Genomic DNA, 24,092 nt, shown 5'->3' on the forward strand with positions numbered 1-24,092 from the left:
TCCCTAGAAGCCGAGGTGTCGTGGGTAACGTCGACCTCTGTCGGCCATTTTGTGAGGGGATGCGCAAGCCAAGCACACCATTTCCTGAGGCTTTTCTGGTGGGCGATATCTGTGTGCGTTAAGCTCTAGCACCTATCTGATCACTCGAACTGGCGAATTGCATGTTCACGATAAAACCTCCATTAAGTCTCATAATCCTGTCGGATCACATGCGGATATCCATTGTAAGCTTAGTTGCTATCAAGTTCTTCTATGGCTTCTCTTCCGTTTAATGTATAAACCTTGCTCAAGAGCATGACCATTGTATGTTTCTAACATATTTATTGTCCTCTCTGATTCGGATTTCGTAAAACACTCCATTGATTAGCATCTGTAGCATTTTGATGTTTTCTGAAATCTCATCAAATCAACCCAATCTGACGAACTGAAATCAGGCTCAGTAGAACCCAATCTACTAGAAGTAGCCCAACAGACTACACGGCACTGCCGAAGGATCGTCGTCGTCTCGGTCCGACTAGTGGGGGGCACCGAGCATGCGGGCCGGGAGGGAAACAGCACCTAAGGTAAGGGACAGGGATGCTCCCGGATGGAGAATACAGTGCTTTGGCCACCAAGACCCCCCCCACACGCGCGGGCATGCAGGCCGAGGGGGAGACGGCACCTGAGGATGGGGGCAGGGATGCACCCGAGAGGAGAATATCAGTGCTTTGAGCACCGAGATCCCCAACACGAACAAGAGCACATCCATCCACAGCGCAGGGCCTCCGAAATGGATCCCTATCACAGGCCCATGCAATCCGTCCTAGGCGGGGCCGGAGCCAGGAAGCTGCTAGTCTATGCACCTCCCGACCACAGTAGGCACCCGCAAGCGAACCACCATCCCGGACACAGATGTTCAACAGCGCACCCTCCCCTACAGGAGCCCTGGTGAGCACAAGGGTTGGGAGTGGCACTACTTGCCCCTGTCCAATGTGCCTTATTCTTGAGGGGGCTGCAAGCTACCGCCCACGAGCTGACACCCACACCCCCAGGCCTCACTGAGGGAAAAGAGGAATCAAATGCCCCAGGGACTTACCGTACCCTTGTGCTGCTTTTGTGATCCTGAGCGCTGTCCCTCATGGCCCACAAAGTGATTTCTGCTTGGGCAGCAGATTCTTTTTTAGTCCGCCCTCCAAACTGAGGGCGGGGTCTTCCCTTTGGAGGGTTTGTAAGTTTCCTTGCCCTTGCTGTACCCCCATTGGCCTGATGTCCTTGGGGGCTCCTCCCGTTCCCTTGAGGGGGATGCCGGATGTCCTTTGTTGGTTTGCCGCTGAGGTGGCTTTAAACTGTAATTTCCGGGTCCCCTGCGGCGGTTAATGCGCCGGACCCTGATGTTCCTTGCGGGGGCGGCCCTTTGCCAAAGCTACAGCAGTGAGATCACAGGAGAGGGAGTGCTGAAAGCCATGGATCCAGTTGCTTTTGGGGTGCGAGAATAGTGGCCCTGGGAAGAGTTACCAAGGCCCATTCACTTCAATGGCTGCAGGTGGTGCAGGCGCTGAGGACAAGGAGGGCGTGGGTGGCAACATTTGTTGGTCATCACAGAGGGGCAGCTTAGAGGGGGCTGCACTCCTGGCAGTTACACATGTTTACTACTGCATTTGGTTTCACTTTGGAAAAAAAAAAACTGTTATGGATCTGAGCATGACAGAGTGCTCCTTATCTTAACTCCATGGAGGCCCAAGAGAGGGAAGGAACCAGCTGCAGACAACAATTGCACTAGTGGACTAAGAAGTAAGTGTGCAGTTAAGCTTCTGCTTAATGGGCATGATCAACCTCCAACCTCGTTAGCACCTGCAGGTGGTGGTGGTGGGGGGGGAGGATTCTTAATGGGCTTCTTATGTCTGTAGCTTTGCAGACAAAGGCTCATAATTAACTTGGGTGAGTGAGTTAAAGGAAGGATTGGATAAATGGATGAAATGGTGGATGGGTAAATGCATGGATAAGTGAAAGGAAGAATGGAAGAGTGAAAGGAAGAGAGGGTGTATGAGTGAAAGGGAGAAGGGTATATGAGTGAACGGGAGGATGGATGAAATGGTGGATGGATAGATGCATGGATTAATGAGTGAAAGGATGGATGTAGGAATGGAAGAGTGAAAGGGAGGGTTTGTGAGTGAAAAGGAGGATGGATGGGTTGATGGATGATGAAAGAATAGATGTATGGGAGAAACGAGTGGATGGATGGAGGAAGGGTAAATTGATGGAAAAGTGAAAGGATACATGGATGGATGAGTGAAAGGATAAATGGATGAGTGGATGGAGTGAAAGTATGAATAGATGAGCAAAAGGATGGATGAGAGAAATGATTTATGTAAAGATGGAAAAGAAACAATGGATGGATGAGCGAAAGGAAGGGTAGTTGGGTGTTGGGACAAAAGGATGGATGAGGAAAAGGGTGAATTGATGGATAGATAAATAGGTGGATAGATGGATGAGTGAAAAGATGGATGGCTGAGTGAAAGGGTAAATGGAGGGATGGATGCAACGAAGAGTGAATGGATTGCTGTAAGGATGGATGACTGAGTGAAATGGTGGGTAGATGCAGCAAAAGGGTGGCTAAATGAGCGTAAGGATGGATGGAAGAATGAAAGGGGGCTGGATAAGTGGAAGGATGGATGATTGAGTGGATGGATTGGTTTGATGGCTAGGTGTCCCTGGATTAGTGGTGGCCCTCCTTTATAGGCTCCACAGCTACACTACACCCTCGTTGTTTTGTGGTTCATTTTTACTGTATCAAGAGTGAATAATTATTCACTCTTGGTATAATAAAAATAAAATGCAGACCTACTTTGGGTCCAGCAACAAGCTAAGGCTGATAGTACCATTGCTTGATTGCTGACAGGTGCATGGAGGTGCCTGCACCAGCCATCAGGGCGATTGTTCAGAGCTGGTGAAATCCCAGCACTGTGAGCATGCCTGTGTGTCTGTGTGTGAGTTAATGTGAGAGAGAGTCGGTGAAGGAATGAGTCAGAGTGACAGGACGAGTATGTGTGAGAAAGAATGCGAGTGAGGGAGAATGACAGTGAGTGTAACTGAGTGGTACTGTGTGTGAGCCTGAGTCACAGTAGGACTGAGTAATACAGAATGAGTGGGACTGAGTTAGACAAAGTGAGCCAGAGTAGAATGAGTGAGACTGCATGAATTAGTGAGACCAAGTGAGATGAATGAGTTGGAGTGAGACAGTAAACTTTGTGCAAGAAAGTATGAGAGAACCCTTCAAGAAAAAAACTCTTTAGAATTCAAGCCAACTTTTTAAGGTCACCAGCCACCACTGCCCAAAGGTATTGTAGCGCTTTACATGAGCAACAGCTACATTACATAAGGTCATTCATTTTTTTGTAGGCTGTGGTTTTGCGCAGGATCACAGGATTTTGACGCCGAGACTCGAACCTGGTTCTCCGGTTCCAAAGTTGCTGGTTCTGGCCCTAATGCCACAACCTCACACAATATGCTGTAATCTGTCTGCCATCCATCTCTTAGCCTAATCATCCCAACGACCCCTTACTCCATCTGGTTGGAAAAATAAACTATGCTCCCACATCATTTGGGCCCCTGACAGCTGCCAGTCTGCCCCAAATAATTAGACAGGTCCTTCTATCCTCACCAGCACTCCCTCTGCTCTCATCTTGCCCCCATCTCTATGAATGATTAACCCTGCACTGCTCCTGTAGCCCAGTCAGCAGTTGGCTCCCCTGTGCATCAGATTGCTCTTCCCACAGCAGGCCAGTCCTGCTCCCTCCTTTCTGGCCACAGTTGTAAATTTCTACCACATTCCTTCCTTTCATCTTCCTCTGGGACCCAGCCACTCTCCTCCATTTGTCTTCTCCCCTATCAGCTTTGCTCACTGGAAAGGGAAGATAAAATGGGCAAGGGATAAAGCAGGAATGGTCCCACCCCAGGAGATATTTTTAAATTATATTTTTTCCATGTGTTCATCTCCATTGTGCGAAAAGTTTAATGTCTGAAACATTTATTAGCGTCAGGGGGCTACTCTTTTAACAAGGGCATGGGAACGAGCCAGCTGCGTGAAAACTATTACCTCCAAATGGGAACATAATGACATAGTTTTGGGTAGGTGTTTATTACACAGTGACAAGCCATACCATACCATAACATACAGGCTCACAGAGCACTCAGTGCCACTTTACTTCACTTTAAGCCACTTGATGCCACTCTATCACTCTTCTCCTCCCTGTGCCACTCCACAGCACTCTACTCCACTCTGCTACTCCAGGCTGCAAGTAACTTTAGAGACCACTCCCTCAAGCTTTCAGATTCGTGGCCCGGCACTCGGAGCACGACTTCAGGTTGTGGTCGTGCTCCAAACACCACAAGCACACGAGGTGCGGATCAGTCACGGACATCATCCGATGGCAGGAGTCGCAGGGCTTGAATCCTGTCTTCAGTGACAACATCTCAAGTAAACTTATAAACTTTGGCCCGTGTCTGTCATTCTTATTAGGAATGGCACAGTTTTATTACAATGAGCGAGAATAAGTAAACTAGAGACGGGTCCAGTAGGGTAGCACCACAGTCCATACAGGGACTACACAACTCCCAGTCCAGATAGTTGGTTTGTCCTGGTTAAGCAAATAAGTGGCAGATTTTCGTGCTGACAGCCATAACCATTGACTTTCTCACAAATGCAGTTTGCCAGAATTATTTGATCAGATAAGTTAAGCTCTGCTAAGTGCAACTCATTTGTGCCAATGTATTGAAGCCTTGCATAAACACAGCTAAATAATGTATAATATGTTAGTCTGACGCAAGATGTTTCGCACTTGACAGAGCGGACGGTGGGAATAAAGTGCTTTCTTGCAAAGATGAGTACTGGGCTGAACATTCGCTTTCTTGGGTTTGTGGGTTGATTGTTGAATTCTGAGTTCGAGCATCTGCACATTATCTTCCTGAGATGCCTGTGACTGCCCGCTCTCACTAACCTGAGACACATAAAGAAAAGGTTGTATTTGGCCTAGTTTACAGAGCTATGGGATGAGCCCCGAACTTGAACCACCACAGTTGTGGCTCAGTAGCCCCTGCCTGTCCTGTGGCACCATGAACTGGGTCTGACACGCTCACACAGTATCTCTTTATTCTTTCATAGACCCATTGAGTCCCGAATCCAATAATCAGTGCTTATATTGTGTGTTTCTTTGGATTTATCACTTTGATTTCCACATGCAAATCCAAAGTATTTATTTCCATGCATGTAAGCTATGCCCTAAGTAAAAGGAAGCTCTCTTAAATGATTTGGTGTGGCTGCCTGGATAGAAGTAGAGAGGAGCACATTTTGTGAAAATTCAGCATGTGACCTTGGAGACATCTAAGAGATTTCCGTTATACAGGTACCTCCTATACACATACATTCTAATATGGCATGTGCAAGTTAGTTTGTGTCTAATTGCTTGGCAGGAATGGAAATGAAGTACAAAAAGCCTTTACTTGACAATGGGCAGCGAGTTTAGTTTTGAGACTGGTGTTTAGGGTGTACAGTATATAAGGAAATGCTTTTACTGGGTGACCTTAGTAGTATACGTTTTATAAATTTAAATGGGATGCATGTTCTTCTATCACCATTCGGCTTATGCTCATCATGCACACTGCCTCTGAAATTGTAAACTGGGTTTGTATTCTGTATGTTATTAAAATGCTAAGATAAGGCATATTCGCACAATAGAAAATCATTAATTAAATATGTTGTCAGTTTCAAGTGTAAGTGATATGCTTCTTACCTATTTCTCTTTTTCCAGATTAACCCAACTGTATGTTATGATATTCATCCCTGCACTTCCTGTAAGTTTCCTAGAGTACTACTTACTGTTTTTTGCTTGAAAGTTGAACTTCTAAACATCTTGTTGCATGTATTGTTCATTTTTGTGATACTTGCTCAGAAAAGTAGTTTTTCCAAAGTAGATTTTGCCTGACAATGACAGAAAGCTTGTACAAAAAATGCACAAAGCACGATTAAGAGTAGTTTGAGTACAGTTCATATTTTATTTTGGATCTAGCAAATACATCTAGTATCACAAAACATTTCTCATAGACTGATGGCAAATGGGGTGTACTTTGGATTATGTGCACTTGCTATTGAGTCCTACAGGATGATGAATATTGTAACTGCCACTGGTGTAAAACCCGAAGGGGCCAGAAGGCGCACCTGGATGGTCAGTCCGCCCAAAAATGAGGCACATGGCCTCATAAAACGTAGGCAGGGGTCTCTCTGGCTCCCAGAAACTTTGGGAGGCACAGAGTTGACCTGGACACAGGTTTCACAGAACGAGGCCTAGAGCATTGACACAGAACAGATTTCACAGAACGAGACCTAGGGCATTGACGCTACCTCATCTTGTTGGACGAGGACAAGTCAAAGAACGTTTCAGCTTCGATCGCCCGAGTATTTGGAGTGGGATGACGACGACGACGACTTAAGACTTCTTGACCGGTCCAAGAACCTTACTCTCGACCAGCACCTCGACTTGCATGGAGTCGCGTGCCGGCCCACCATCAGCTTTAGGGACCGCTCCCTCAAAGCCTTTGGATGCATGGCCAGGCACTCGGAGTACGAGTTTGAGTCATGGTCACACTCCAGACACCAAAGACACACAGAGGGGGTGATTCTGATTCTGGCGGGCGGCGGAGGCCGCCCGCCAGAATTCCGCCTCCATTATACCGCTCCGCGGTCAGAAGACCGCAGAGGGTATTATGAGTTTTTCCCTGGGCTGGCGGGCGGTCTCCAAAAGACCACCCGCCAGCCCAGGGAAAAACTCCCTTCCCACGAGGATGCCGGCTCGTAATCGAGCCGGCGGAGTGGGAAGGTGCGACGGGTGCAGTGGCACCCGTCGCGTATTTCAGTGTCTGCAAGGCAGACACTGAAATACTTTGCGGTGCCCTCTTACGGGGGCCCCTGCCGTGCCCATGCCATTGGCATGGGCAAGGCAGGGGCCCCCAGGGGCCCCGCGACCCCCCCCCCCCTACCGCCATCCTGTTCATGGCGGCTTTCCCGCCATGAACAGGATGGCGGTAGGGGGGGTCAGAATCCTCATGGCGGCGGAGCGCGCTCCACCGCCATGAAGGATTCCCCCGAGCAGCGGTAAGTCGGCGGGAGCCCGCCGACTTGCCGCTTCTGACCGCGGCTGAACCGCCGCGGTCAGAATGCTCGTGGGAGCACCGCCAGCCACCGGCCGCCAGGGTCAGAATGACCCCCAGAGTGTGGATCTGTCACGGACATCACCTGATGACCAGATCCATAAGACTTGAATCCAGTCTTCCTAGAAAATATCCTTGACTACCAGGAGTGAAACTCGAAAATGACTTGACAAAACGTTGAAAAAAATCAGTCAGTTATATGGGTAACTCTCTTCGAATCAGCGCTTGGCTGGCGCGAAAGGAAAAGAACTGATGTCAGCATGCCTGGGTGGTGTCCATATATGACCCTTAACTTCATATCTGGTGCAGGGAACGCCAATGACTTACGTGGAGCCGATCAACGCCACTTACTGCCATGCAGGGGTACTGATCAGAAAAACCTTCTGGCTTCAGTCTGACGCCTGGGGACAATTCAAGGGTAAGGAACCTGCAGCTAGATATGGGGGTTATTACAACTTTGGAGGAGGTGTTAATCCGTCCCAAAAGTGACGGATATACCACGAGCCGTATTACGAGTTCTGTAGGATATAATGGACTCGTAATACGGCTGGTGGTATATCCGTCACTTTACCGTCACTTTTGGGACGGATTAACACCTCCTCCAAAGTTGTAATAACCCCCATAGTCTCTACCAGATAAGGCATTATCAAAGGTGAGCAACTTGTTCGTTAAGACCAAAACTTTTCTATCCATTTGTAAGGAAATGCCTCCTTGGCATGGTTACCCCCTAACGTTTTGCCTTTTGCTGATGCTAAGTTATGATTTGAAAGTGTGCTGGGACCCTGCTAACCAGGCCCCAGCACCAGTGTTCTTTCCCTAAACTGTACCTTTGTCTCCACAATTGGCACAACCCTGGCACTCGGGTAAGTCCCTTATAACTGGTATGCCTGGTACCAAGGGGCCCTGATGCCATGGAAGGTCTCTAAGGTCTGCAGAAATGTGTTATGCCACCCTGGGGACCCCTCACTCAGCACATACGCACTGCCTCACAGCTTGTGTGTGCTGGTGGGGAGAAAATTACCCCTCAGAGTGCCATGCCAACCTCACACTGCCTGTGGCATAGGTAAGTTACCCCTCTAGCAGGCCTTACAGACCTATGGCAGGGTGCACTATACCACAGGTGAGGGCATATGTGCATGAGCACTATGCCCCTACAGTGTCTAAGCAAAACCTTAGACATTGTAAGTGTAGGGTAGCCATAAGAGTATATGGTCTGGGAGTTTGTCTAACACGAACTCCACAGTTCCATAATGGCTACACTGAAAACTGGGAAGTTAGGTATCAAACTTCTCAGCACAATAAATGCACACTGATGCCAGTGTGCAATCTATTGTAACATACACCCAGAGAGCATCTTAGAGATGCCCCCTGAATACCTACCTGACTTCTAGTGTAGGCTGACCAGTTTCTGCCAGCCTGCCACACACCAGACATGTTGCTGGACACTTGGGGAGAGTGCCCTGGTCACTCTGTGGCCAGGAACAAAGCCTGTACTGGGTGGAGGTGCTTCTCACCTCCCCCTGCAGGAACTGTAAGAGCTGGCGGTGAGCCTCAAAGGCTCACCCCTTCTGTTACAGCGCCCCAGGGCATCCCAGCTAGTGGAGATGCCCGCCCCTCCGGCCACTGCCCCCACTTTTGGCGGCAGGGCTGGAGGAGATAATGAGATAAAAAAGGAGGAGTCACCCACCAGTGAGGACAGCCCCTAAAGTGCCTTGAGCTGAGGTGACCCCTTCCTTGAGAAATCCTCCATCTTGAGTTTGGAGGATTCCACCAATAGGATTAGGGATGTGCCCCCTCCCCACTGGGAGGAGGCACAAAGAGGGTGTAGCCACCCTCAAGGACAGTAGCCACTGGCTACTGCCCTCCCAGACTTAAACACACCCCTAAATTCAGTATTTAGGTGCTCCCCAGATCCCAGGAAATCAGATTCCTGCAACCTGAAGAAAGATGAATGACTACTGACCTACAAGCCTGCAGAGAAGGAGGAAAACGACAACTGTTTTGGCCCCAGCCCTACCGGCCTGTCTCCAACTTCAAAAACCTGGTCCAGCGACACATCCGACAGGGACCACTGACCTCTGAAGCCTCAGGACTGCCCTGGATTACAGGACCAAGAACCTCCCGTGAACAGCGGCCCTGTTCAAAACCAGCTACTTCTTTGCAACAAAGAAGCAACTTCCAAGGACTTCACGTTTCCCGCCGGAAGCGTGAGACTCTACACTGTGCACCCGACACCCCCAGCTCGACCTGCAGAAAACCAACACCTCAGGCAGGACTCCCCGGCGGCTGCGAGCCCGTGAGTAACCAGAGATGACCCCCCTGAGCTCCCACAGCGACACCTGCAGAGAGAATCCAGAGGCTCCCCCTGAGCGCGACTGCCTGTAACAAGGGACCCGACGCCTGGAACCAACACTGCACCCGCAGCCCCCAGGACCTGAAGGAACAGAACTTTGACGCAGGAATGACCCCCAGGCGACCCTCTGCCTTGCCCAGGTGGTGGCTGTCCCGAGAGCCCCCCCCCTTGTGCCTGCCTGCACCGCTAGAGTGACCCCTGGGTCCCTCCATTGAAACCTATACAAAACCCGGCGCCTGCTTTGCACACTGCACCCGGTCGCCCCTGTGCCACTGAGGGTGTGTTTTGTGTGCCTACTTGTGTCCCCCCCAGTGCTCTACAAAACCCCCTTGGTCTGCCCCCGAGGACGCAGGCACGTACCTGCTGGCAGACTGGAACCGGAGCACCCCTGTTCTCCATAGGCGCCTATGTGTTTTGGGCACCTCTTTGACCTCTGCACCTGACTGGCCTTGAGCTGCTGGTGCGGTAACTTTGGGGTTGCCTTGAACCCCCAACGGTGGGCTGCCTATGCCCCAGGACTGAGACTTGTAAGTGTTTTACTTAGCTCCTAATCTAACCTTTACATACCTCCCCCAGGAACTGTTGATTTTTGCACTGTGTCCACTTTGAAAATAGCTTATTGCCCTTTTTACAAAGACTGTACATGATATTGTTTTCATTCAAAGTTCCTAAAGTATCTAAGTGAAGTACCTTACATTTAAAGTATTAACTGTAAATCTTGAACCTGTGGTTCTTAAAATAAACTAAAAAAAGCTATTTTTCAATATAAATACCTATTGGCCTGGAGTAAGTCTTTGAGTGTGTGTTCCTCATTTATTGCCTATGTGTGTACAACAAATGCTTAACACTACCCTCTGATAAGCCTACTGCTCGACCACAGTACCACAAAATAGAGCATTCGAATGATCTACTTTTGCCACTATCTTACCTCTAAGGGGAACCCTTGGACTCTGTGCACACTATTTCTTTCTTTGGAATAGTATATACAGAGCCAACTTCCTACACCATTAGACCCAGGGTTGCCCTAATTTACGGAAGCTATAAGTAGCATCATAGAAACTTTGACAGAATTCAGTAAACTAATAAATCTGAACAGTGTACAACACTCAAAAATATATACAAAATGCAGATACTAGTACTTGCACTCATTGCATTGCCCCGCATGTGAACCATCCTGAAAACATACATTAATTACATAACTGTTATGTTCACCGATTAACTGAACCGAAGTCTGTCCACATCTCCTTCTGTCCGGTAATTCTTCTAACATTTGTACTCCTAACATGGCCCCACATTGGAACCATTCTTGAGTGCTCTTAAATTCCATAATAGGCTTGTTCTTGCAGCTATTATCCTGAATCACAGTCTGTCCATGGTGCCCCGGTCTCAAAATTCTCACCTTTGCGGCTGAAAGCTTGATTGCATGAATTAATAGACCGTAACTAGCATGTTTTTAATTCCAAACTTATTTTATTTTGCAGGCAGTGTTCCTCTATCAGCTGCAGACGAGATATTTACAAAATCAGGTACATATATATTTTTTTGTACTGTTCTTTTTGCAAAATTGTGGAGTATATTATAATTATCTTATATACTGCATTAAGAGCAACAATATTATGAATGTTTGAAAACTTTCTGGCTACTTGCTAGTGAAGTGTTTAATTGTACTTTCTGAGCATACCTTGGTAGGACTGTGGTGTCTTTGTTCCTATTGCCATGTACTCACCAAGAATATTCAACAAATTAGCATGTGCCTACCTCTCAGAATTATATTGACATGTTTTTTAAGGATTCTGTGTTTGCAGTGGACCATAGATGAAAGTTTGGAGATTTAGGCCCTTATTACAACCCTGGCGGTCGGTGATAAAGCAGCGGTAATACCGCCAACAGACTGGCAGTAAATATCGCCAAATTATGACCATGGCGGAAAGAGCTCAGACAGACAGCCACTTTAACACACCGACCGCCAGGGCGTTATCGACAGGCACCACGGCGGTAGCTGTCTACAGCCAGGCGGAAGTCAACGTTCCCACCACCATATTAAGATAACCCAAACTGCCACCTTTTCCGGGGCGCTACCAACGACATCAAAAGCCTAGCAGAAACACTGCACAGAAGGGAAACGGTTCACCTTTGGAGACTCAGGGAAGAACCACACCACCATGAAGCCTGAACTGCATATATTCCCAATGCTGTTCTACATCCTGCTCCACCGCGAACACCAACGATGGCGAAGACGACCACGGTGAGTACAGCCGCCTGGCACAAAGGGGAGGGGGAGAGGAAAAAGAGAGTGACACACACACAGACACGCAACACCCCCAATCCAACACCATACACACAAGCAGATGCAGTAACATAACATAAACACCCCGTACCTCTGAAGAATAATTCAAGGACAACACGAATAAATAAAAGTGAGTGTAATAAGATAAATAAAGTAGTAATACGTGCAGCAAATCTAAAAGTATATACATATTTACATATCAGGGGACAATGCCCAGTCCTCAATATTCGTGGGCCACAGGGCCACATCACAAAGTCCAGAGCCCCACTTGTCTCCTGCACCAACACGGAGAGAACACTGCAGGAGCATCAGTTCGAAAATAGGCAGTCACCTCAGGGGGACGGGGAATGGGGGGGCACCTCAGCCGGCAGATGGAACAACATCACCGGTCCTGGAGGGGGCAACATGCCCAGTGCGCTGTCCTAGGGAGTGCAAAGCCACAGTCTCTCAAGTGGGTGACTTGCCCACAGGCTCTGTAGGGGGCAACATGCCCTATGCTTGGTCCTGGGGAGGCTGGGGTAGGTGGGTGTCTGACCCACTGGTTCTGGAGGGGGCATTGTGCCCTGTGCTCTTCATCCTGGGGTGGATGGGGTGAGTGGGTGGCTTCTCCACTGGTTTTGGAGGGAACATCGTGCCCTCTGCTTCTGATCCGGGGGCGGATGGGGTGAGTGGATGGTTTCTCAACTGGTTCTGGAGGGGGAATCGTGCCCTGTGCTTCTGATCCTAGGGCGGATTGGGTGAGTGGATGGCTTCTCCACTGGTTCTGGAGGGGGGTTTGTGCCCTGTGCTGTCCATAGTGTGGAGGATGGGGTGAGTGGATGGCTTCTCCACTGGTTCTGGAGGGGGCAGCGTGCCCTGGGATGCAGGTCTTGGGGAGTGCAACGTCAGTCTTTCAGGTGGGTGTCAATCCCACAGGATGTGCAGGGGCAGGCCGCACAACAGGCCATGTACGCAGAAGTACACACTGTCCGCCGGCGGTGACTGCTGCTGAGTGGTGGTGATGATGATGTTGCCGCTGGGTGTGGGGGGAAGCTCCTGCCCATCCCCTGCAGCCTCAGACGGCTGCCCACTGCTGGTGGTGGTGGCAGTGGTGCTGCTGCTGCTGGTGGTTGTGGGGGGAAGCTCCAGCCTATCCCCTGCAGCCTCAAACGGCTGCACCACCATGGGTGGTGGTGGGGGCTCTGACTGAGTCCCAGCACCAGGCCCATTGTCCTGCGGGTGCAGGCCTCTTGCCCTTCCTGGCAGCAGCTGGGGATGGCTCCTTGCTCCTCTTGACAGCAGCTGGGGATAGCTCCTTGCTCCTCTTGGCAGCAGCTGGGTGTGGTACCATGACCTTCACGGTAGCAGCTGCGGGTGACACTCTTTCTGTGTGGCTGCCTGGTGCCCGGTATCCTTTCCCTCCACGAGTTTCTGGGGACGCTACTGGGTCTGTGGACTGGGTGGCTGAGGTGCTTGCCTGGGTTTACACACCCTGGCAAGACCTGAAGGACAGTGGGAGGGGGGAGGGGCGGCAGGGAAGAGGTCAATTGGGGAGAGGAAAAGCTTCTTGGGGACATTGGGGCGGGAAGAGGGAGAAGGTCGGGGAGGGGTAGCGAAGAGCGAGTGGTTGTAGGAGGTGTCGGTCTGCTGTGTTTGGGTGCAGGTGCATGGGCTGGATGCTGTTGTGAGGTGGATGGCTGTTGGGTGCCTGAGTGCTTGTGATTGTGTACTTTGGGAGGAGGGGGCACAGACACAGTGGGAGAAGACACAGTGGGAGAGGACACAGGGGACGTGTGCATGGATGTTGGAGTGGTGACTGCCAGTGAGGTGTGTGTTCTGATAGGTGTGCTGGTGAGGGAGGTAGTGGATGAGGCTGTAGTGCATGCAGGTGTGAGTGTAGACGCAACTGGGAGAGATGTGGAGGAGGAGGGGGACACACTGGAGGCAGTGGATGTTGGTATGTCTGCATCTGGATGGTGTTTGTGTGAGTGCCTGTGGGATGAAGTGTGGTGCTTGTGTTTGCCTGTGCGACTCGTGTGTTGTCTTGTGTGCATGCTCGTCTGCCTGTGTACTTGGGATATGTTGGGGTTGAGGGGAATGGGATTGGGAAGAGTAAGTTGGAGGTGGGAGGGTGGAAACAGGGACAATTGCTGCCATCAGAGAGGAGGCCAGAGCCTGGATTGATCTCTGTTGGGCCGCCAAGCCAGTGTGAATGCACTCCAGAAATGCATTGGACTGTTGCTTTCGGGCTGCCAGCCCCTGGATGGCATTCACAATGGTTGACTGCCCACAGAGATGGATCGCAGGAGGTCAATAGCCTCTTCACTCAGGGCAGCAGGGCTCACTGGGACAGGGCATGAGGTGCCTGTGGCAAAGGGGATGTCCACCCTTCTGGGTGAGCGGGCACGGGCTACTCGCTGAGGGGCTGCTAGGAGGACGGTGCTGGTACGGGGTTGGCGGCTGTTACTGTAGACGGGGTGGGCACAGAGGTGTCCGCCACCACCACGGAGCTTCCATTGGAGGAGGTATCAGTGTCCGAACTGTCCCCTCCAGTCTCCGCCGTGGTGCTCCCCTCGACCTCCGTCCCACTGGTGCCCTCACAGTCTGTGGACTGTGCCTCCTGGGTCCTGTGGGATACAGCTCCCTCCGTCGCCGGTGCCCCTGCTCCTCCGCTAGATGATGCTAATGCACATAAGGACCGGATGACAAAACAAGAAAGAGGGGGAGCGAGACAAAGGATACATAGCTGCACCAACACTACAGTTGGTGTACACAGCACCCTTGCACACAGGGAACAGCTCTGCGCACTATGCAATGCACTACCAGTAACAATGCTAGGGCATGGGGAGGGACACATACCACCCACTGCGCATACCTGAGAACCAAACACCCCTGCCCCAGTAGTGGATGCCTACTAGCTAGGTAGGAGGAATATCTCATCAGATCCCTGCCCAACATGGGACCTACTCTGCAATGTCAGCCCTGGCCTAGGGGCACCCACAGGCAAACATCCCCCACCCGGATACCACCCCACCAGACGTAATTATTAATGATGGGCACTGAACTCACCTCGTAGTTGCTGCTGCGATGTCCCCAAGTGCCCATCCAGTTCCGGATAGGCCACCGCCGGAATGCGGGCCATCGGGGGGGGGGGGGGGGAGTCAGGGTTCGACGGGCACCCCTTTCCTCGTTGGGAGGCAATCCCACGCTGGGCCTCCGCCGTCTTCCGTGCCCAGCGTCTCCGGTCCTCCCACTGTTTTCGACAGGGTCCGTACGTCCTTGCCAATGGCACGCCATATACCCTTTTTTGGTTGGGCGCTGACCTACTGAGGAAATATACACAGGGAAAGGTACTAGTTAGACCATCTTGCTGTGTTACACTCATGGCCCACAATAGCCCTCTAATCCCCTTACGTACAGACATGGACCAGCATACATGCTGCATGCTGCCCAGGGCCCATCCGCCAACCGTCCCTACACAAGGCCATCACACACACCACTCCATGCATTCATGCCCCATGACTCGTGCTCACAGTGTGCTCAGCTGTTGGTCTGGAGGCCCATACAACAGTCCGTACTGGGGTTGGACCTCATCCGCCAGTCGCTCCAACTCCGCCAAGGTGAAGGCAGGGGCCCTTTCCCCAGTCACACGGGCCATGGTAGGTTCCAGACACAGGTCACAGCAGCACATGCAGTATAGGTCCTCTCCTGTTGAAGGTCCTGTAGCAACTGAGTGAACAGATAGAAAATGGCGGTGACTCCCGCAGCGGTGCATACCGTTACTGCCAGCGTACATCACCATTGGCCACTGTAACCCATAGGGCCCAATTATAACCAATGAGGAGTTGCACGGCGGTTCCTGACCATCTCCCGCAACGGCGCACAACGTCAGCGGAATTACCGCACTTCCACCTGTCCCTCCATATAGGACAGGTGGACGCCATTTCAAGGGGGAGGGGGGACAGTAGACCGTGGATCCTACCTGCGTCACAGATCAAAATTAGACATATGCCGCTAATACATTAATAAATCACATCATGCATTGAACTGTAGTGGCTACAATGTACATATTATGACCAGCTCCTCACTTGTTTGCCCTATAGATTGCAACCGCTGCAGATGAATAGGAGAAGGAGGTATCCCCCCGTGTACAGACCCCTAGTGGAATTGGCAACAATGAAGGACAGGCTCATTAAACTCACCTACAGACTTGAAAGGGCCACAATCACAGAGCTGTGTGCCCAGCTGGAGCCTGACCTGATATCTGCTATCCGTCACCCCACTGGGATCCCCCCTCTTGTGCAAGTGCTACCAGTGCTCCATTTCTTGGCAACTGGTTCTTTCCAAGTGACAGTGGGCTTGGCAGCAGGAATGTCACAGCCAATGTTCTCAATAGTGCTGACCAGAGTGTTGTTTGCCCTCATTAAATACATGTGCAGCTACATTGTTTTCCCTCAAGTGGAGGATTCGGCCACAGTAAAGGCTGACTTCTGTGCAATGGGACATATCCCCAACATCATTGGGGCGATTGATGGAGCACATGTTGCATTTGTGTCGTCCTAACCCCCCCCCCCCCCCCCCCCCCACCACCAGAATGAACAGGTCTTCCGAAATCGTAAAAGTTTTCACTTGATGAATGCGCAGATGGTGTGTTTGGCGGACCAATACATCTCCCATGTCAATGCTAAGTATCCAGGCTCGGTGCATGATGCTTTTATCCTGAGGAAAAGCAGCACCCCTAATGTGTTGGTGCAACTCCAGAGGCACAGGGTGTGGCTAATAGGAGAGCCCTGGTTACCACCCAGTGGCTGTTGGTGTATGGGTATGGTGTGGGCCATATGGCATAGTGTGTGGCTAACAGTTGTCCCTCAAAAATTGCAGGTGACTCTGGTTACCCCAACCTCTCATGGCTACTGACCCCTGTGAGGAATCCCAGGACAAGGGCAGAGGAACGTTACAATGAGGCACATGGGCGAACCAGAAGGATTATTGAGAGAACGTTTGGCCTCTTGAAGGCTAGGTTCCAGTGCCTCCATCTAACAGATGGATCCCTGTGCTACTCACCCAAGAAGGTCTGCCAGATAATCATGGCATGCTGAATGTTGCACAACCTTGCCTTGAGACGCCATGTGCCTTTTCTGCAGGAGGAGGAGGCTGGAGATGGCCCTGTGGCAGCAGTGGACCCTGTGGGCAGTTAAGATAAGAAGGCAAAGGATATGGATAAGGACAACAGAACTGCAATAATACATCAGTACTTCCAATGACACACAGGTAAGACAGTGTTACTTCACATTTCATTGACAGTTTTGTGTTTGACATTGTCACTGGTAGGCTGTGAATTCCCACTTCTATGCCAACTCACTGTACCATTTGGCAACTCTTTTTGCAGATGTTGGTGCCCCACTGTCGCTCCTGGTGTGTTCACTGCAGCCAACTACAGGTCTTTCCTATGTGTACCTTACTGTACAGTTCAATTGCAATGTTTAAACCTTGTTAAACAAATACATACTTTAAATCATTTGACATACACCATACTTGTATTGTTTTCAAAGGGTGTTTATTTAAGTGCTATGAAGAACAAGGGGGTAGTGCAATTGGCTGGGGTGATGCTGGAGGAAAGTCCAGGGAAGAGTCCAGTCTTATTGGTATCACAGGTGCATTGTCCAAGGGGGCATAGGAAGGGGAGCAATGACAGTTCAAGGTGGACAGGGTGGGACACAAGGGTGACATTCAGGAGAGTTTTATTTCTTGGTGGGAGTCTTGGCAATATTCTCTGGCTTCTGCCTGGATCGCAGGGAACGTTTGCGGGTGGTTCTCCTTCTGCAGAGGGAGAGGTGCTGGTGGCCTGTTGGTCCTGTGGCGTGGCCTCCTGTCCACTAGCGGCAGTGGAGGTGGAGGGCTGTTCAGATGTTTGGCTAGTGGCAAGGGCCACCTGGTGTGACACTGCCTCCCTCATAATGTTGGCCATGTGTGCCAGCTCCCCTGCAGTGGAGACCAGGTCCCCTCTAATACGCTGGTACTGTCCCTCCTGCAGCTGCATGTTCTCCTGCAACTTGTCCTTGATCTGGCCCAGCATATCCTGGGAATGTTTGTTTGCTCTGAGGATCGGGGTGAGTGCCTCTTGGAGAGTCGGTTACCTGGGCCTGTCGTCCCTCTGACGCACAGCAGTCCTCCCAGCTTCCCTGGTGTCCTGTGCCTCTGTCCCCTGAACCGGGTGTCCACTGCCACTGACTCCAAGTCCCTGATTGTCTTGGGTATGGGGGTGCCCTGGGGACCCTGTAGTGGTAGACACAGACTTGTCCTGGGGACAGAGGTATGGGCACGCTGGGTGGGTGCTGTGGTGGTGTTTCCTGAGGGGGGAGGCTCTGTGGTGATGTGTGACTGTGCCTGGGTAACCGACTGTCCGGAGGTCCCTGATAGACCAGGTTGGTCATCCAGTTCCAGGCAAGCAGAGTTGCTGTCATCACTGTGGGCCTCTTCTGTGGGAGGACTGGATGCTGCCGGCATCTCTTTTCCAGTGACATTGGCTGGGATACCTGTGGGGATGTATACACAGTGTTATTATTTCTGTGTGCGACATATTGTGCATGGGTGGGTTGCCCTCTACGGTTGTTATTGCCCTGGCAGCTTTTCCTTGTGTGAGTTATGTGGTGGGGAAGGTGATTCTCCATACTTTAGTGATTGGTGTCCATGCAGGGCTGTGAGTGGTGTCCATGCATTGGTGGTGCATGCTGGGCTTGGCATTGGGATGAGTGGGTTGTGATGGTGGGGTGTGTTGGAGGTGGTGGAGTGAGGGTGGGGTGGGGGTATGTGATGGCATGCAGGTAGGGGCATAGAGTTGACTTACCAGAGTCCAGTCCTCCTCCTACTCCTGCTAGGCCCTCAGGATGCATGATTGCCAAGACTTGGTCCTCCCATGTTGTTAGTTGTGGGGGAGGAGGTGGGGGTCCACCGCCAGTCCTCTGTACTGCGAGCTGGTGTCTTGCTGCTATTGAAACGTACCTTCCCCCGTAGGTCGTTCAACCTCTTCCTGATGTCATCCCTTGTTCTGGGGTGCTGTCCCCCGGCGTTGACCCTGTCCACGATCCTCTGCCATAGCTCCATCTTCCTTGCAATGCATATCTGCTGCACCTGTGATCCAAATAGCTGTGGCTCTACCCAGATGATTTCCTCCTCCATGACCCTTAGCTCCTCCTCAAGGAATCCGGTGGGGGTGTGGTGGTGCCATGGGTGTAGTGTGAGTGGTGTGTGTGTGAGGGTGTGTAGGCTGATGCGTTGTGGGGTGTGGTGTGTGTATGGGTGTCAGGTGTGTGTAGTTTGAATTGTCCAACGTGGTGGTGTTTTGTTTGAGTGTGTGTATTTAGAGACTGGCATTATGTACCGCCATTGGTTTGCCGTGGTTGAATGTCTGCCGTGGTGATTTGTGGGTCATAATGTGATGGGCGTAGTTCTGTTGGCGTAACAGTTTGGGTTTTGATGCCGCCAGTTTATCACTGACCTTTGGTGTGGCGGAGTTGTGTCTGTGGCTGTATAGTGATGGATTGGTGTGCGTGTGTGTGTGTCATAATATGGTGAACAGATATCCGCGGCGGCATGTTGGCGGCAGTCATCATGGTGGTAAGTGGGATTTAACGCCAGTGTCCTAATGAGGGCCTTACTTAGTTCTTTGGCTTTAAAATGTATTTCCCTCTAGAAATGCGTAAATTGCATCTTGGAACCGTGCTTAGCCCTCGTGGTCATCCACTCATTGAAATTTGTGAATAGACCAAGAAACTATATATTTTTACAGTTTCCAACAGCCTCAGAAAGAGAAGAAAATGTTCATGGAAATATAAATAGAACACCCCCTTACGTTATGCTATTATGTTAGGAAAACAAATGTAGCACACGTACACCCAGGGGTTTCTTGCTGCTGTGTCAACCAGGAGAAAGGTTAATCAAAAGCTTGCTTAAAAAGCCAGGCCTTTCAAAAATTTCCTGAACCTCAAGAAGTTAGGTTCCAGCCTGATAAAGGAAGGGACAGAGCTTCATACAATGGGGGTCAGGAAAGAGATGCTTAACCCCTAAGATCTACACATTTCTGAAAATTTGACCGAATTCTGAATTCAGCAAGGGTTCATTTGTACAAATCAGTCTAGATTTTACTACAGAAAGTAACAGTTAAAATTAGAAAAATAATACAAATTTAGCTGGATAAAACAGTCATTTCTGTCTACGTTTTCTTCCCTAACTTTTTCAATGATGATAGATTTTTAAAAGCGATATACCGTTGTCTGCTGGACCCTTCTGTTTGCAGGCATACATAGGTTTTGTAGGTTCATCAAGAACCCAAGCTACCCGGAGCCAGTAAATGAGCTGCACCTTGCAATAGGTTTTCATTGTATACCAGGTATACAGCACTTCATTTGGTAAAATACAAAGAATGAAAAATAGGTATCAAGGAAACCTATGTAGTTCCTAAATGGGCACAAGATAAGGAGTTTAGAAAGCCTTGCCGGGTTGTCGGAAGAAGAATCCCTCCTTACTTGGGTTAGGGAGGGCGATGATAGGCCGGGGCTCAATGGTATCTGGGTTGTCCCAGACTCCTGACGTGGCGTATAGCTGGAATTTGTTTGAGGCGATGATGTAGACGTCGTAGAGCATTTGTTTTATCCTGTGGCTTCTTTTATCCTGTGGCTTCTCCATGTGGTCTTGCTTTAGGCCCGAGTTTTGCCTTCCTATTAGGGGAGTCAAGCTTTTCACTATGCTTGTTTTCAGGGCCTTGCCTGTTGTACATGTTTTGGACGAGGCATTACAGGAAGTGCGTTTCATACTTGCAGGGAGATATGTTTAAAAGGGAGTGCCGGAGGGAAACTAGGGTGTAACAGGCTGCATCTGTACTATACAGACCGCTTCCGCTACTACCCTAGGTTCGCGCTCCGCCGTAAGGAGATTCCTAGAGCAGGGTCTAAAGAGTGCTGAAACCCTTTAATAGCCCTTGATCCTTAGTTCTTGAAAACAGTGGTGCAATAAATTCACAGTACTCTGTTGTCCCTCCGACTATTGGATAGGCATTTTGAGCAGCCAAGCGTTGTAGTGCACTCCAGTACGATATCATAGTTCCTGGCCTCATTGGAGGCCCGCACACTGAAGTCGCTCAGCTGAGTCAGTTAGTAGGGGGAGCTACAACATGTTCTAATAGCTCTCGACAAATAAACCCCCTCAGAATCCATTATTTGTGGCTTGCGATTACAGTTACGCAATTATTCAATTATTTATTGGCGGTGAACACCGATTTCTATTTTTCTCTCACTGTTTCCCACTGACTTGCGCTGAAGATACTGTTGTGCCTTGTAAGCTGTGATTCCCCTGCTGCTCACTGACCATATTTCTTCGGAGGGTGCCTTGAAAGATCTGGGACTCCTCGTAATGTTGCCACCCAATGTGCCAGGGACATATGCTTGGAACACGCTGCTGGAGGGGGGATTGAGGATTAGTGCACTTTTCAAAAGTTTTTCTTCTCCTTGCCCCCGCCCATGCGCCGTGATTACTCCTGACGGTGCACGCTAGATAATCACATCCACTTCACCTTTCGTATTCGTGACACACCCGTTCATCCGCCAGTTACTTGCAGCTCAGCTCGACGTAGCCATACATGGCAATAAAAGACCGGATCCTGCTTCAACGTAGCCCCAGATTGTTCTGTTGCCTCCTCTGCCAAACGCGGCTCGCAGCATACAAATGCCATAGGAGCCTGGCTCCGCTGAGGTTCACCAGCTGGCCATCTTGCTTTTCACCCAAACTCACATTTTGTGACGGAGCATGACGGGATCTCCACGTGACCTCCAAGCCAGGACTTCAATAATTCCATGATCTGAAACTCATCTACAAATATGGAGACTTTTCCACCTCCCATCCCATCCTCTATGGAGGCAAATCATTTGGGTAAGCCCTTCTATCCCTTGTTTTCAGTTTATAATAAAAAGGGGGGGGGCAAAAAAGAGAAGAGCACCTCATTGGCTGAGGAAGTACTGAATAATCCAACTGTCGACAATGTAGCAGTCTCAATTGTGTCAATGTTCAGAGACTCTTCTCCTCTGGCATCAGACTCATTGCCCAACAGGGATAGCAACCCTGCTCTGACTTCACTCACTAGCTCATCTAGCTCGATTTCTTCAAGTTCAGCCTTACCGACTAACCCGACGGTCGAAAATATGTTGAATCAGATCCTTAGGGAGCTGCATGATTGGAAAGTTTCTCACGAGGAGGCGCATAGGAAGACCAACAAGAATTTAGCTCATCTTAATTCCAACATATTGCATTTGACGTCACGGATTTCCCCAATTGGAACAGAGGGTCTCTGTTGGAAATGGCCTTTCTACAGGTCACCCCCAAATGTTTGCCTTCCTCCTTCTCTTTTTCTGACCTAATTTCTGCTGGCTTTAGGACTCTTCGCACTAAAATGCATATGATGTCTCCTTAAAACATGGTGACATTGGCTCATACCCAATTGGCTTATTTAATTTACGTGCAAGTCCCTGGTTAAGTGCACTACATGTGCCCAGGGCCTGTAAATTAAATGCTACTAGTGGGCTGCAGCACTGGTTGTGCCACCCACATAAGTAGCCCCTTAACCATGTCTCAGACCTGCCACTGGAGGGCCTGTGTGTTCAGTTTCACTGTCAGTTAGACTTGGCATTTATAAGTAATTGCCAAGCCTTAAACTCCCCCTTGTCTACATGTAAGTGACCCCTAAGGTAGGCTCTCGATAGCCCATAGGGCAGGGTGCTATGTAGGTTAAAAGGCAGGACATGAACATGTGTGTTCTATATGTCCTGGTAGTGTAAAACTCCTAAATTCGTTTTACACTGCTGTGATGCCTGCTTCTTTCATAGGATAGCATTAGGGCTACTCTCATGTACTCTTTGAGTGGTAGATTCTGATCTGAAAGGAGTAGCCAGATCATATTTAGTATGGCCAGAAAGGTGATAGAAAGTCCTGCTTATTGGTGAAGTTGGATTTAATATTACTATTATAGAAATGCCACTTTTAGAAAGTGATCATTTCATTACACTCAAACCATTCTGTGCCTTACAGCGTGTCTCCTATCGACATCTGGCTGGGTTAGTTGACAGCTCCCTTGTGCATTCCACTCGGACAACCCCAAACACAAGATACTCAGTCACACCTGCACACATCTGCATACTGAATGGGTCTTCCTGGCTGGGAGAGTGGAGGGCCTGACACTTACATGTCAAAGGACAGTAGCCTGCCCTCACACAGGACCTCCACACCCCCTACTGGAACCCTGGCAGACAGGATCGAACTGAAAGCGGACCATATGCGCTTCTAAGCCACTCTTTGAAGTCTCCCCCACTTCAAAGGCACATTTGGGTACTTAAACAGGGCCTCTGACCCTACCAACTCAGACACTTCTGGACAAGATACAACTTGAGAAGAATTCCTGAACCAGAACCTGCAACCTGCCAAGTGGAACTGCCTGGTTGCCCAAAGGACTCACCTGACTGCTTTTCTGCAAAGGACTGCTGCCCTGCTGCCTTGCTGCACTCTGGCTCTGCTGAGAAGTGCTCTCCAAGGGCTTGGGTAGAGCTTGCCTCCTGTTCCTTGAAGTCTCAGGACACAAAATACTTCATCCTGCAAAATAACTGAAAATTTGACGCACACCTTGCAAGAAACGGCCACAGCCTGCTTTGTGGTGAAAAAATCACTGTACGCCGAACTGGAATGATGCAGCCTGGCTCTCCGAAGTGGAGATTGACGCAGTGCCAGCGTTGCGACCGGAACTTCGACGCAAGACCCACAGAATCCATGTAAAGCCAAGCCGGAACGACGTAGCCCGATTTCCGGAGAGGAATAGACGCAAGTGTCAGCTGTGCAGCAGAAATGTCCACACATCGCCTACCGGATCGATGCAGCTCCTGTGACTTCCTCCTGCACGGCCAGGATTTCAACGCATCGTCCCCGGGGTGTCCAAAAACCCAGCAACCCGAAGAGGATCCCAGTCTACGTGCCGGAAATTGACACAAAGCCTGCCCTGCATAAAAACTCAACGACTCATCGTCTGTTGTGCGCTGGAAAAATCTGTGCACACCTCCCAGTTTTCAACACATCTCCTCCTCTGCGGCCCCTTGCAGAGAATTTGAACGCAAACCAGGTACTTTGTGCTTGCAGGAGACATTTGTTGCTTTTTAAAGACCAAATACTTTTTTATCATTTCCTACAGTGATAACTCAGTGTACTTATCAAATCTTGATCATTTTGACCTGCACTTAACCAGATAAATATTATATA

General features: G+C 49.9%; 1 protein-coding gene across 2 annotated transcripts in view; it reads left to right on the top strand.

Moving 5' to 3' along the window:
* The window catches only part of LOC138285877 (multidrug and toxin extrusion protein 2-like), a 445,083-nt gene that overhangs the window by 139,381 nt on the left and 281,610 nt on the right, over positions 1–24,092 (top strand). For both annotated transcript variants that reach the window (XM_069226369.1, XM_069226368.1), the window contains 2 exons: positions 5,787–5,829; positions 11,017–11,061. In XM_069226369.1, the coding sequence (XP_069082470.1) occupies positions 5,787–5,829; positions 11,017–11,061 (88 nt within the window). The remainder of the gene's footprint in view (positions 1–5,786; positions 5,830–11,016; positions 11,062–24,092) is intronic.

This window comes from Pleurodeles waltl, chromosome 3_1 (assembly GCF_031143425.1).
Source record: "Pleurodeles waltl isolate 20211129_DDA chromosome 3_1, aPleWal1.hap1.20221129, whole genome shotgun sequence".
Lineage (NCBI taxonomy): Eukaryota > Metazoa > Chordata > Amphibia > Caudata > Salamandridae > Pleurodeles > Pleurodeles waltl.